Raw genomic sequence first — 14927 nt, 5'->3', positions numbered from 1 at the left:
ACCCCAGGAATGTAGAGGATCTTCCCAGGAGGGTTTCAGAGCTGCCTGGACAAAGCCCTGACCACCCTGGCCCAGTGCTGGTGGCAGGTCCCTCCTGAGCTGCCACCCACCAGCACTGCCATAGGTGGGGACAGCTCCACAGTCCCTAAATCTCCTCTGCCCTCTGTAAGTGGTAGAATCAGGGGCCACAGGGAGAAGAAAACATATTTCAGGTCTGGGTTTAGGATTCTTGTAGGGCCTGACAGCTAAACAACTGTAAATGTTTAATAAGCTCCAATAATGTGTACCAATTTTGTATGCAATCTCCTTAATTCTTCAGAGAATCATCAATCAGATAATTTTGCCTCTCTTTAAAATCAGTAGGAGAGGATGAATTATTCATTTCCAAGCAGCTGCAATCAGTCTCAGAGATCCCCATCCGGAGGAGCTCAAAGCAGTTGCAGTACTGAGTCAGGAAAAAGAGAGAGCTTTGAAAGAACATCACTGGGAATCAAATCCCTGGGGATGCTCCTGATGTCCTGCCCTAATAACCCACCCAGCCACCCCACCAACAGCAGGGTTTTTTTCAGTAGGATATGTTTAGGACATGTTTAAGCAAGCCAAGCTGAGTTGCACATTAAAATATTTACCCTCTAAACCATGAACATCTGACCCCAAAAGAGAGCTTTTAGAAAGCAGGGCAGAGGGAGTGTTGAGAGCCAGAATTAGGATATCTGGAAAGCCCCTTGTGCCCTAGAGCAGGTCCCCTTGTGAAACACCTTGTGTTTAGTGGGCAGAATTTAGGGAGCATTTTTGGGGGATTTTCATCATATTTTGTGTGTAGAAAACTTGCTTTCATTTGCTTTTATTTGCTCTGTAACAGCATGGTGGCTGTTGGCAGGCAGTGACCAGCTTCCCTGCACGCTTTTTGGGGATGCTGTGCCTGGATCCAGCAGCCACTAGGTGCCAGTGCTGTTTTACACGAGAGCAAGCTCGAGCCAAAGCCTAGGAAGAAAAAAAAAAAAAAGAATTTTCCAGGAATTTGGGCGCCTCGCCAGCTGTTAAATATAGCACTCACTACTCCTCACAGTTGCTCGTCCCTCTCCCCTCGACGTGGAGCCATTTGTGCCCTGCTACGTGCTGGGGAGAAGGGCAGAATTCCACCTTTGTTTTATTTTTGTTGGCGTGGGATGTGAAGTCCCAGGAACTCGGGGAACTTGTGCCGGCAGCCCGAGCTGCTGTGCACGACTCGAGGGCTCCCTCCTGCACATCGTGTCCCTTCCCGAATTCACCAGCAGGATCAGGAGATGCTAATTTGGGATCTGACCCCAGGCCCTGGGGGAGAGGGGAGAATCCTCTGCAGGCTTGGGTGATTCTCTGAAGAATTAAGGAGATTGCATGCAAAATTGGTGCACAGTATTGGAGCTTATTAAACATTTACAGTTGTTTAGCTGTCAGGCCCTACAGGAATCCTAAATGCAGGATTTGGGATTTTTTGGATGCTGTGGTTGTCTGGGTTTTTTTTTTTCCCAGCATCCCACAGAGGGTATTTGTGTGCTGTCTATCTGCAGCTCTCTGGTTTTTAACATCTCCACAACCAGGGCTGGGGACCAAGGAATGTCACTGTTCCAATGTTTATTCCTTCAGCAATCCCAAATCTGGATGGGCACAGTCCTGTGGGTGGCTGGAGCCAGGCCAGGATGAGGCTCTGGGCATGGAGAGGAGTTTGGGGGGTCCAGAGAGAGAGCAGCCCACCCCAAGCATCTCCAAAGGACAGGGCTTGGTGGGCAGGGGCTGTCTAAGCCCCCACCAGCACTTAAAACAGGACAGCTGAGAACTGGAATTTTATCCAAGACTGAGATTCTGGGGGACACAACAAAGAAGAAACAAGAAAGGAACATCCATCCCATCAGACCATGAGCAGCACCAGGGTCAGGCTGGCCCCCAGTCAGTGACCAGCAGGGATTGGTGACCCCTCACTGGGATGTCACCTTCAAAGGTTGTTTGGTTTGAGTTTTTTTCCTCAAAAAGGGGAAATCCAGGTAGGTATGTGATGGAGCAATGAGATGAGGTGGTCCCTGGGAGATCAAGGTGGGAAAAGGGAGCCATGCAAGCTCCAAGGTCAAGCAGATCCCTTTGAAAGTCACATTATCCCATGGACTGAGGGGTTTCAGTGGGACATGGGAGTTTCCCTGTGGGATGTTCCAGGGTCTGGGCAGCTCCAAACATAGAGTTTTGTCACCCTCAGAGATGTTTTATTCTCACTCTGCACCTCAGAAGAGAGGCCCTGTGTTGTACAGACCTCCAGGAAGGTGCTGGCTGGAAGAAGGGAGATGGAAAATGCAATTTTTGTAACCCCCTGCCTTGCCAGCAGCCAAAGATGAGGCCATCTGCTGATTTTTCTGGGCATTGATCTCATCACTTACACCTCAAACTTGTCCTAGAATTGGTGGTGGAGGTTGGATATGGTTTTTGGCTTTGTCTTGCTCTCCACTGGGAACGCACATCTTTACAAATGGGAAATAATGTTTTGTTTAAGTTGGGCTGTTGGGTTTGAGGTTCCTTGGAAAATCATCCTTGCTCTCCCAATCTGACCAGCCAATTTCTGCAGACCAAAGATGGAATCTCAGTTGTGCCAGGGGGGAAATGTTACAGCACAACAGCAAACTCTCCATTGCCCTGGTTTTGGAGGAAATGAAAGCAGGGCATCAGGAAAAGCTAATGAGGGAAATAATAGAGCTGGCAGAGCTGCTGGAGCCCAGAGTACAGCTGACCTCTTTGGAAGAGTGGTGTCAAGCTATTTTGGCAAAATCTCTTTTGGAGTGGCAGAGAGGCCTTGGCCTGTGTTATCAGTAGCAAGGTACCAGAGCTTCCCCCTTTTTTGGGGTTTAGAATGTCTCTGGAAAGGTGCAAACCCAGAACCCCTCATGCCAGGAATTGCTGTTTCTCAGTCATTTAGCTATGATGGTCTTCCAAGGAGCAGGGCCTCATCTTAACAAAGATTTACCTATCAGTGGCCTGGCAACAGGCTCTTCTCAAGGTGGGGCCAATCCCTCACTGCCCTAAATCACAGATTTCCACATTTATCCCTTGTTTTTGCTTGGTATTTTCTCACTATTGATACAACCCCCAGAAAATCTCCACAGGGATCAGGTAAGGAACAATTACCACTGCAAAAAATTCACAGCAAACCCAGTTCCTGTAGCACTGACAGGTAAATGATTACTGACCAAAGAAGTGCTGGGAAAAGAGGCCAAGAACTCCTTGGTTTTTCACTTAGAAGTGCAGAAGTACCAGACCTGCCAATTTTCTGCTGTTTGTGCTTGGTGAGGGTCACCAAAGTGGAAAACACTCCTGAACAGCTTGTGCCCCTGCCAGTGTGACCTGGGATCGATCCCTCTGGAGCAAAGTGTGCTCCTGTTTACCACAGATGTATACAAGGACTGAGGCTTGTGTTTAAAAAGTTTTAATGATATTTCAAAGTCCAGTGAATGTCCTCGGATTACTCCAAAATCACAGAGTTGCTTCACAGAATTTAGTCCTGGTTCTAATTTGTAATGGATGATTGAGATGCCATTTTCCCTTTCATTCCCTTTAAACATACACGATTGTCCTCCAGTAAATGGAAATTGTGATTTTTCGCTACACTTCACAGTGTTAAAACTCTATACAAACCTTGTACTACTCGTACAAAAATAAGTGCTTCATGCACACTTTTTTAATACTGCTTCTTGCCCTTTGCTTTGACATCTTTCTGAACTTATATAAATAGCTGAAAAAGCAGACTAAACTCACTGAACATGGAAAGTGAGAAACACTTCCTGCCAACGGTTTGAGAGACTCTCCTGGCTATATTTCCTCGTTGGCAAACACCACTTAAAGACATATACAGAAGAGAAAAAAAAAGAAAAAGCCACAAAATCCATAACACTCTTGGTTATTTGGCCCTCTGTGACCAGGTTTGTCCTTTGCTGTGAAGCCAAACGTGGCCAGCAGCAGCCACAGAGGGCTTGTAATACCTTTAGGGTCACCCTAACGAGCTACTTTATAAATAGGAGGGGTCTAATGGGATCTCAGACTGTACAGCTGATGGGGTTTGTTCTATTCTGGGGGAAACTGAGTCAGAAGAGGAAAGAAACACTTGGGGGCTGCAGTCACCATCTTGTCACAGACCCTGGTGCCTTGCACAGCTTGGGGGATGCACAGGAAAAGCTCCCCTTGGAATGGCTTCTGCTCTGCCACATCACAGCATCTAAAGCAGCTGAAAAATCTGGGGCCAGATCTGCTGGGTGTCACCAACCCAGCTGGAAATTCTTCCTCCCCAAAGGGTTCTTTTGGTCCTAGACTGAACAAATTCAAGTTTTCTTAGTGTGCATCACCAAGTAGGATTTATGATATAGGATTAATGTGTCTGTGTAGTTACCCAGCACTGGATTCCTCCCATATCTCCACAGCATCATTGCTCCTGCCTTGATCCCATGGCAAAAATAAATGGATGATGCCCCTGCTGTACACCAAAGGATGCTCCCAGCATCCCCAAAGGGGTCGAACACAACACCAACTCTGGTGCTCTCCAAATTAAGAGGTGCCTTTACTGTTGGCATGATCCCTCTTCCACTAAATTGATTTTTGCTGGAATCAGAGCAGACAGCAACCTTGATTTAATGTGTAAAGGCAGGCAGGGCTCTGTCCAACCTGGGAAAATGTTCTTTGGATATAATTTTATTCCTGTCGAGGTGCCTGCTATTACTGGGCCATGGCCGTGAGCTCTCATGCTCTAATTAAGTAGGGAATTGGCCTTAATGAATAGCACTTTTCTGCTCCTCAGGCTTAAAAGTTTCCCTGTTTTTCAGTGAATGTGCCATTTGATGAGAAGCACACAAAAATACACTGATTGCTGATTTTTGGATATGGCTGGGAGGGAGCAAAGTAAGAGGGAAAGCTCTGCTGAATTCTTGTGCCCTGCTTTAAGAATAAAATTAGCACGGAAGCCTGTTAAAAATTAGCCTCTAGGGCTGGGCAAAAATGTTTAGGATAAATGGTTTTTTTGCCTTGGCAAAGAAGAATTTCAAAGAGCCTTGAGATGCTCCATGCTGGTGGGATCACGGGCAGGGAGAGGCAAACTCATGTGGCCAAGGGGCACCTCTGCTCTGGCCTGGGAAACTTTGGGGTGGATGCAGGAGAATTCCTGGTGCACAGAGGGGTTTGCTGGGCCACCCCATCCTTCCCCAGTCCCAGCCACAGGACCAACTGTTTTCAGCACAGGTTGTTGCTTGTAAACACACACACAATAGGTGTATGAATATATATACATATAAAAATATATATATACACCTGAGAACCTCTCATTTCCTGGGCTGAGCTTTTGCTTTCTAGTGTGAAAATCTGATTTTGCACCATTTAAAAAAAAAATTTCTCCTCCCCCTGCCCCGTTACAAAACTAAAGACCTACAAGCCTGAAACTCGGACTAAAATGAACCTTAGGCCACAGATTAGCTTAAAATCATGAGGGTGTTGAATTACCAGACTGAGATTGCTTTTCTTTGCCTTCCTGCCTGTGCTGGGTTTAAGGGAATTTGGTTAAAAGGCTCCGTAGCCGTCGCTCCGTGCGGCGACGGCAAAGGCAGGATAGGCTTCATAGGTGGCATATGTGGCCAAATCTTGTCCCAATGTCACTGCTTGCTTGAGCTGAGTGGCTGTGACAGTGGCAGCTGCGTTAGCAATGGTGTATCCTGAAAGAAAAAAAGAAGGAAAACCCGTGGATTAATGAAAATCCATCCAAAATTCACCATCGCCTGGTAGGTTTTGATGGGACGATTTAAAGTGGGAACGGCTTGGGCAGCAGTGAGTTTGTTAGTGGGAATAATGTAAATTAATTAATTAATAGGAAAATTAAAGCATTTCCTCACCCATGATTAGTTAAACACAGTGCTGGAAAAACACTCTCTGCTTGAATATTTTTTCCTCAGGTTTTGATTATTTCTAATGGTGCTCTGGACAGGTCCGTCCTATATGGCATGAGGAGGGCAAGGATACAACCTTAAATGGGTTGAAGTAAATTCCCTTTAAAGAGGAGAAAATTGGGCAGGATTCTTGAAGAAAATATAGCTCTGATCCCTTCATAACCAAAATACAGACAGTTCAGGACAGCCATGGTAGGGAAATCCTCTCAATTGCAACAGCAGGGAGCAAATATTTGGTGGACGGTATTTTTTGGGTTTTTTCCCATTGGTTTCTAATGGAAAATGTGGTTTCAACACTTCCAGATTTTCCATGGGAAGATGTAAGTGTTGCTGTTTGAGAATGAATCACTGGGAAACCAGCATCATTTGGGGCTTGTTCCTCTGAAGGCAGGGCATAGCAGCTTGTCAAGCAGACCGCAGTGTTTTGTTGTAAAAGAATCAGGGATTAAGACAAAGCCTACATTTGGGAAGAGCATCTAGGGTATTCACTGGATCTGCTGGAGCAGGCTCTGCTGCCAAAATACATCTCCCAGGATCCTGTCTGACCACATGGGCAATGGGATCAACTCCAGGTCAGCCAGAGCCAAGGTCCTCTTGGTGGGGGAATGGAAATATTGGGCAACAGGGAGCACACATTGCCTCATTGGAGGTGTCATTTTGGGGAAAAAACCACAATGAATTCCTTACAATTTGAATATTGTGGCTCTCCAGAGTATTTTCTTTGCACCAGCAAAGCCAGGTGCAACATCTCAAGCAGCAACTGAGAAATCTGGGACTTAAGGCACAGCTGCCACCATGGGGAGAGAAATGAGCTGTGAGCTGGGCATGGCCTGAGCTGAGCTTTAGTGAGCCCTGACCAAGGCCGGGTGTGTGCTGCTAGCAGCAACTTTAGTGCATGTCCATTTGCCAAGCTCCCAAGACAAATAAATAAGGGTGGATGAAAGAAAAGGAGAGATGCTAATTAAGCAGTAAGTGGGGGCTGGATTCAATAAAGAGCCCATTTGGTTTCCACGCTGCGGAAGCTGCACAAGCCCAGACAAATTGATTTTTCTGTGGCTTTTGCGGACTCCTGTGGCAGGAAGCCGGATAGATGTTTTATTTTTTTTCTTTAAATCCATCCTTGAGACACTCCAAACAACTCAGTAGTACTGACTAATGGGCTCCTCATGTGCAGCTTGGCACCTGGTGCTGCCTCTCCATCAGAACTGCTGTCATGCTGGAGAGCACGGCAAATGTAATTCCTGTGTTTTCCGTGATTTTCCAAGCTGTTTTGGGCAGTTGCAAGAGCTACAAATTCTCAAACTGGGATAAAAACCTTCTGTGGGGGTGTGAGAGCTGGGATTGGATCCAAACTTTCATGGCTGCGTCATTTCTTTGGCAGATGAAATCCCAAGTGTTGGTTCACAAGGGGCTAGGGGTGCTGGGGGAGGACAGAGAGCCCATGAATTCATCAGCCTTGCAGGGAGGAGGATCTCCTCCATCCTGGTGACATCAGGGCCAGGGAAGGGACTCATGCCAGATGTGGCACTGGGGACACCAGCTTTGCATCCTGTGTTCCTTCTGGGGCTCCCAGTTGAAGGAGGTTTTCACAAACTGGGAGGAATGGAGGGGATGTGTGGAGCTGGGATGGGCCTCTGGATGTTGGGGTTCTCTGCCCCTGGACACTGCTCTGACGCCCTTGGACATAATCCCAGCTGTGGCATTGTTCTGAGGGATTGGGGTTGGAGCTGAGCCCCCCACCCCAGTTCCCACAACCTGGATTGCTCTGGGGTGTGGACACAGAAATTTGTGATAGAGATAAAATCCTTTATGGGCAATAAACTGGCACAGGTGCCCAGAGCAGCTGTGGCTGCCCCTGGATCCCTGGCAGTGCCCAAGGCCAGGCAGGACAGGGCTTGGAGGACCCTGGGACAGAGGAAGGTGTCCCTGACATGGCAGGGGGTGGAATTATGTGATCTTTAGGGTCCCTTCCAACCCAAAGCAGTCTGGAATTCTCTGCTAAAGATGCCAGACACACAAGCAACATGAGTCACTACAGGGGAGCACAACCAGGCCAGTCCTCAGCGACCAAAACCTGTTTCATTCCTCACACCCACAAGGAGCCACCAGGAAAAATGACATTCCAGGAGCCCTCTGCTGTACAGACATGCCCATACCTGGGAAAGCTGGTGCTGCAGGAGGCACCTCTGCCCCCTCCACGGGGATGCCCAGGGTCTGCAGGGTGTACTCTGCCGCGTAGGTCTTGGCCTCGTCAATGTAGGCGCTGAGCTTGGGCGGTGTGAAGGGGTGTCTGTGGGCACAGCACAAAGTTAGCTGGGTTTACTTTCCTGACAGATGTTTTCATTACTTAGTTTTAAATACAAGAGAAGGTATAAAGATCTGGCTCTTAAGGGTTATTAGGGTGTGGGTTCTCCTGAACTTTCCACCGCACTCGCTTGCGATTGGAGGCAATGTTGGATGGATCCTCATTTAGGAGCCCTGGAGTGGTGATAGCACAAAGTTAGCTGGGTTTGTTTTCCCCAGGGCTTTCCTGCCAGATGTTTTTATTACTTAGTTTTAAGTACAAAAGAAGCTATAAAGATCTGGCTCTTCAGGGTTATTAGGTTCTCCTGATCTTTCCACTGCACTTGCTTGCGATTGGAGGCGATCGTAATGTTGGATGGATCCTCACTTAGGAGCCTTGGGGTGGTGATTGGACAATCCGTTTTCTTGGGTGCTAGGTAAGGTTTTATATTTTTTCTTGGGGCCCATTTTTGATCCGCTTAGAGCTGGCACCACCCCACGCAGCGAATGGAAGCGTGGCTTCCCTGGGCTGGTGCATTACCAGAGCTGCTCTCCTCCCCGTGGTCTGCTCCCTAGCTGGGGTTATCAACCCTGGACACAACATCCTTGCAGAGACTGTTGTGCTTTTTCCATCAAAAAATAACCCCAAATAACCCTGCTGCGTTTTTTCTTTACAATACCCAGCCAGGGCTTTTCTTTACAATACACAGCAAAGAGTGGTTTTGGTCAGAAATGTTTACAATCATATTTGGAGCTGAAATATCAGCATGTACCTTCAAATTCCTCTCATTTCCCTACAAGGGCTATTGTTTGCTTTCTTTTTGTACAAAAAAGCACCCTTTTGCCTTATTGTGTCTGGCTTTCTGTGATGTTTGCACCAGCAGAGAGAGCACCAAGCACAGCACTTAATTATACTCTGTGGATGTTTTTCTCCCAGTACTTTTTAAAAAAGTATTTAATATATATGTATATTTATATACATATATATTTATCATAATATATAATATATAATATTATATATAAAATATGTTTTATATAATATAATATATAATATATAATATATAATATATAATATATAATATATAATATATAATATATAATATGTAGTATATAATATGTAGTATATAGTATATATTATATATATAATACATAATCTCTAATATTTAATATTTAATATATATACATATTTGTATATACAGTATGCATATATAATTAATATATAATTAATATATAATTATATATTTATATATAATACAAATAAATATATCAATATATAATACAAATATATAATATATAATTATATGTACATATAGATGTATATATAATTATATAAACATATATGATTTAATAAAGATAAATTTATATAAAATAAATGTAGATTTTAAAATTCAATTAAATATTGAATTTTTAAAAATTAAAAAATAAGTAATTAGAATTATAAAAGTTAATTAATATTTAATAAATATAGATTAAATAAATATAGTAAAACATATTTGATTTTTTTAACAAATGGAAATCTCTTTCTTTAATAAAAGGAAACCTGTTCCAAAAGGAAACATAATTTTTTAATAAAGGAGACTTGTGTGCTTGGGACTAGCTGTTAAGGAAAATAGAATTTAAAAAATAAAGCCTAAGCCTCAGAAACGTGCCACTAATGACGTACATGGTGGGGTTCTGGCTGGCAAGGGCAGGGATGGTGATTTTGTAGAGGAAGAGCTGTCTTTGATCCTGGCCAATGGCAGAGTGGAGCTGGTACACAGGCTGTCCCCAGTTGTTTTTCTGGCAGATTTCTTCTAAGATCTAGAAGGAAAAAAATAATAGGGATTTGTGCTGGGGTTAATTGCTGTGCAGAAGCCTCCTTGTCTAGCTCCAGCCCCTGGGCTGAGCAGCTGTCTTCCCTCAAAGAGTTTTCAGGGAGCTCTGGCAGCTTCCTCAAAGCTTAGCAAAAAATCAAAAATAAATGGCAGATAGAATACTGCACCCACCCTGAAGTGTAAGATTCATCTAAATGCTTTATACATTGATATCTGTTTAATTCCTGAAATTATTCCCTGTTCACTTGGGCATCTGAGTCCTTTTGCTGATTAGATTATTTCAGTGTGGTTTGCTTTGAATCCTCCTCAGAAGCTCTGTCTCATGGATGTCTGTTTCAGAGGACTAAAGAAACTCGGGTTGCATTCATCTCTTCTGGGCTTAGTGGGTTACAGAGCACAAGAAGTCCAAATAGGCTTCTTTTTAAAAAGAAAAAAGGTTTTGTTTCCATCCAATTAATTCCACGGGCTTCAGCAGGCGATTGCAGCTTTTGAAATGCTGAACCACGTTGCCCTCAGCCTTGGCACAGCTGGTCCCATGGTAATTGGGAATTGCTGTCCAGAAACACTTCTGCTTTGGCTTGGGATTCCAGGGGTTTTTAACCCACTGCCTGTGTGCTGTCCCAGCTGGGATTGATCACTTTTCATTAAACCAGGTTGCTCTGACCTGGCCTTGAGCATTTCCAGGGATGGGGCAGTCACAGTTTCTCTGAAAAACCTGTGCCAGAGCCTCACCCCCATCACAGCCAAGAATTTCCTCCCGATATCTCATCCATCCCTGCCCCCTGGCAGTGGGAAGCCATTCTCTGTGTCCTGGCACTACAAGCCCTTTAAAAGTCTCTCTCCATCTTTCTTGCCGCCCCTTCAGGCACTGGAAGGCCACAATTAGGTCACCCTAAAGTCTTGCTGAGGTCCACCTCATTTACAGCTTACGTTTGAATGGATTTAAAACTAAAAAGAAAAATTTAAACCTCACTGCTGCTTTTAATTTTGCCACCACAGCTCCAGCTGAAGTTTAGCGTCTTGCAGTGTAAAATGCTTCATTACATAGTTCAGTTCTCAATTACAACCGCTCATTTTTTCACTGTGGCAACACTAGTTCCCTGCTGTGCCAACTCCTTTGTAGGTTGGCTTTATAAAAATGAATTTCACTTGCCCTAAGGCCCTGCAGAACCATTCCAGGGATTTCTAGTGGAAGGTGCCTCTATGCATGGCACAAGTTGGTACTAGGTGAGCTTAAAGATCCCTTCCATCCCAAACCATTCTGTGATTTGATGACAAAACAGACTAAGGGGACTTTTGCAGGAGGGAAAAATCCCACTGTCCAGTTTCCTGGGAGGAAACAAGGATGTTTTCATAAACTTTGGCAAACTGGATGCTGTGGCAATTGGAGTGTTAAAAGGCAAAGACATGCTTCAAAATTCAGGGTGAAGTTGGTTTCCTGTATTGCTCTGCACAATATAAGGGAAAAAGAGTTACTGTCCGAGCTGGACACTCAGAAGCTCAGGGAGTTTATTGTGGATTTCTCCTCAGCCCTCTTCATCCATCTGCATCAACACACACAACCAAATCAAAGAGTTTCTATGCTAGGCTGGGTTATGTCAACACTTCTTTTGCCATAAATGATTTAAAAATGTGCATTATTTTTCTATTTTTTGTGCATTGTTCCCTGGTGCAGCCCCAGGTGATAAATTTTATGTGTCAAACCCATTGTGGGTGGGAATTCCTTGACTCGCGGTATTTTTATGGTGCGACAGCCAGAACCGGATTAAGGCATTTATGACAACTCTCTCCTGACACTCAAGGTGATCTTAAAGGTCTTCTCCAACCCCAACCATTCCACAACTCCATGAGGCAGGTGGATATTGCAAGATGCAATGGTGCTGCTCATTTTTTAATGATTTTGAGACACAAGAACAGATTTATTTACCAGGCCGCGGTGCAGAGGGGCCCGTTTTCCCAACGCACCCCTTGGGACATGGCCGCTCTTTTTGGGGTCACGTACCTGAGGGGCGAGTTTGATCCCTTGGGGCTTCAGCGTGACGTGGTTCATGGGGGTGAGCTCCATCCCTGGCAGGAGGTCATAGAGCTTCTCCTCTCCCCTCTTGTCTCCCTTGAGGTGGTATCCACGCCCCACGCCTGGGAACGCCAGGTAGCCGCGGCCTCCCAGGCCTCGGACGCCCGCAGCCCCTACAGGTACATTCATGTAAATTTCTAGGAATGTAAGAAGGCATTAAACCGAATCAAATCACCGGAAAAAGGACCCTGATTCTTGCTGAAATGGAAAAGTTAGCCCCGCTTGCTGGGAGGGTTGGGAAGCAGGTGGGCAGGAGGTCCCAGGTTCTGGTGGTGGGATAATACAGGCTCAACACTGACACCCTTTCTTGGATAGGTGAGGGGATTTGGGGAAAAACTGCTTCTTTCTGCCCACTTTTCATCATCTCTAGTCAGTTTTGATTTCAGGACAGCTTTTTAGCCAGCCTTGTTGCTGGAAGTCAGAGAGGGGACAGCTGGCATATTTTGTTACCTACCAGTGTAATTACACCTTGAAGAATTCAGAGCTTACACAATTTCATCCCTATGGACAAAAATCCTCTTTGGTTTTGCCCTATTACACTTCCATTTTTTCTCAGGGAGCCCTGCTTGGGAGTCTGGGGAGACCATGAGGCAAGAGATGGGTGGGGAATTATCACATCTGCTCTTTTCCTAAAGCAACTTTTAGAGGAGCTGGTTCACCTGTGTGGGGAAAAACTTGAGAAACAAGGGGTATTCCTGCTGCCTTGTCTCCTTCCTGCTGAAGGGACAAAAACTGGCCATCATGATCCTTGCCAGGCCTACCAGGGTGCCACACAGAGTCCCAGCCTGCTGTGGGACTTGGCTTGGGGACACAAGGCATCTCATCTTTGGAAGGAAGATCAGATGACAGAGTTATTTCTTTGCTAGCCCCAAACTTACATCTGCACTGACCAAACCATGCCTGCACTGACATTTAATTTGGGGGTACCTGAGTGTGGGGATTTGATTTGGCTCCAGGTAGGGTCACCCAAGAGTTTTTAGAAATATTCTCTTTTATTCATAGAATGAATTGAGTTAATTAAGTTAACAATCTCCCAAAAGGGAGCCTCCACCTCCCAGAGCACAGAATGGCTTGTTTGATTCCCTATCCTGCACCAGGGCAATGTGACTTGCTTGGAAAACTCCACAGCTTTGGGTCAGAAAACACCAGGACTGGTAAAATTTTCGCTTCAACTTTCAAGGATAAGTGTCGCAGACATCTTTTATGGAAAATCCTTTCTTTAGGATTTTTCCTCCTGAGAAGCTGAGAGGCCTCAGGAGCAAAATGTAAACAGTGGTTATCTGCTGCTGTGGAATGCAACAGGTGGATCTGTGATTGGTCTCATAGAGTCGTTTATAATTAATGGCCAATCACAGTCAGCTGGCTCGGACACTCTGTCTGAGACAGAAGTTTTTGTTATTATTCTTTCTTATTCTATTCTTGGCTAGCTTTTTGATGAAATCTTTTCTCCTATTCTTTTAGTATAGTTTTAATATAATAAATATAATAAAATAATAAATCAAGCCTTCTGAAACATGGAGTCAGTTTGTCATCTCTTCCCTCATCCAAAAACCCCTGTGAACATCGTCACAGATGGAAAGATAGTGGTGGTGGTGTCTGGCTGTGGGAGGGGGAAGGGAAAAGTGTTTTATTTGGTCTTTTCTGCTGGGGCAAAACCAGGAGGATCTGTGAGTTATTTACACAATGAGGGCAACCTAGAAATTCCTTCCAGGAAAACAGTTATTATTTTTCAGCCTTTGGGGAAGGCAAGAACCTAAACACAGTGTTTTCCACCAGAGAAAACAGCATCCAGGAGCTGGGGCAAAGCCAATGTCACCAACACCCGTGTGGGAAGCAGCCGCCCGACCCCTGGAGGAGACACTGGGCACGAGGGGGTGGTTTTCATTTATCCAAAACTCCAAGAGGGAATCACCTCGGACGGAGGGGGGCCGGAGGATGCTCCTGCCGCCGAGCCCCTTGGCGGCGGGGAAGTGCAGGTTGGGGATGGCCGCGTAGGCCTGTGGTGCGTAGAAGACCGGGGCGCCCAGGTAGGCGGTGGCGGGGTCGTACAGGTGGCCCAGGGTGTAGGTGTAGTCCCCCTGCAGCACCGGGGCCCTGCCACCCGTGCCACGCGTGTACCTCACATAGCTGTCCTTGTCCACCGGCTTGGCCAAGGTCACCTCGATGGGGGAGCCATCCAGCACCTGAGAGGGGACAAACACAGGGTGGAAATGATGCCTTGGGGTTTAGCTTTCTTTTTCTTTCTTTTTGACTGTGTGCTGCTTGGGTGTGTGGCTTTGGGTTTCATACAAGGGGATGGTAAGGTGTCTTCACAGAGTAGGTAGACACAACAACGCCCTCTCTAGCCGGGGACCAAGGACAGCCAGATTTGGATCTCAGGCCCAAGAGTATAAACAATGTGGACTGAACAGAGAAAATAAGAAAGATGGGACTTCATGGGCAGGGGGTGTAATTGGACAATTAGCTCAAATATGCTAATGGACCAAAACTTATAAAAATGTGAGATCTTGCGACCAAGCGCTCTTTTGCTTCCATATTGGAGCCATCCGGGCAGCAAATTCTGCTTCTGCCTCTGCTGGGCCAAGCAATGTGATACTCACCCTTGAGTTAGAGCCAAAGCCGTGGCTCTGGTACTGCCAGGGTGTGGCCTTGAAGGCCCTACAATAAATATCCTTTTATTAAATATAAGTATCCTTCCCCTTAACTCTGTCTAGCCTCTGTTCCAGCTGTTTAAGGCAGCAGGGGAAGTGGTTAAAAGTGCTTGATGGAAATCCAGTCTACGGGGGAGCTGCCCCCACGTCCTAACGAGATGGG

General features: G+C 45.7%; 1 protein-coding gene across 2 annotated transcripts in view; it reads right to left on the bottom strand.

Annotated features, from left to right (window-relative positions):
* Positions 1 to 3429: 3429 nt before the first annotated feature.
* The window catches only part of A1CF (APOBEC1 complementation factor), a 31041-nt gene continuing 19543 nt past the window's right edge, over positions 3430 to 14927 (bottom strand). For both annotated transcript variants that reach the window (XM_063164084.1, XM_063164085.1), the window contains 5 exons: positions 14026 to 14296; positions 12042 to 12226; positions 9889 to 10025; positions 8099 to 8232; positions 3430 to 5711 (listed from right to left, as the gene is read on the bottom strand). In XM_063164084.1, coding sequence (XP_063020154.1) covers positions 5560 to 5711; positions 8099 to 8232; positions 9889 to 10025; positions 12042 to 12226; positions 14026 to 14296 — 879 coding nt within the window. In that variant the 3' untranslated portion in view covers positions 3430 to 5559. The remainder of the gene's footprint in view (positions 5712 to 8098; positions 8233 to 9888; positions 10026 to 12041; positions 12227 to 14025; positions 14297 to 14927) is intronic.

This window comes from Melospiza melodia, chromosome 9, assembly GCF_035770615.1.
Source record: "Melospiza melodia melodia isolate bMelMel2 chromosome 9, bMelMel2.pri, whole genome shotgun sequence".
Lineage (NCBI taxonomy): Eukaryota > Metazoa > Chordata > Aves > Passeriformes > Passerellidae > Melospiza > Melospiza melodia.
This window is presented reverse-complemented; position numbering and strand designations above follow the sequence as displayed.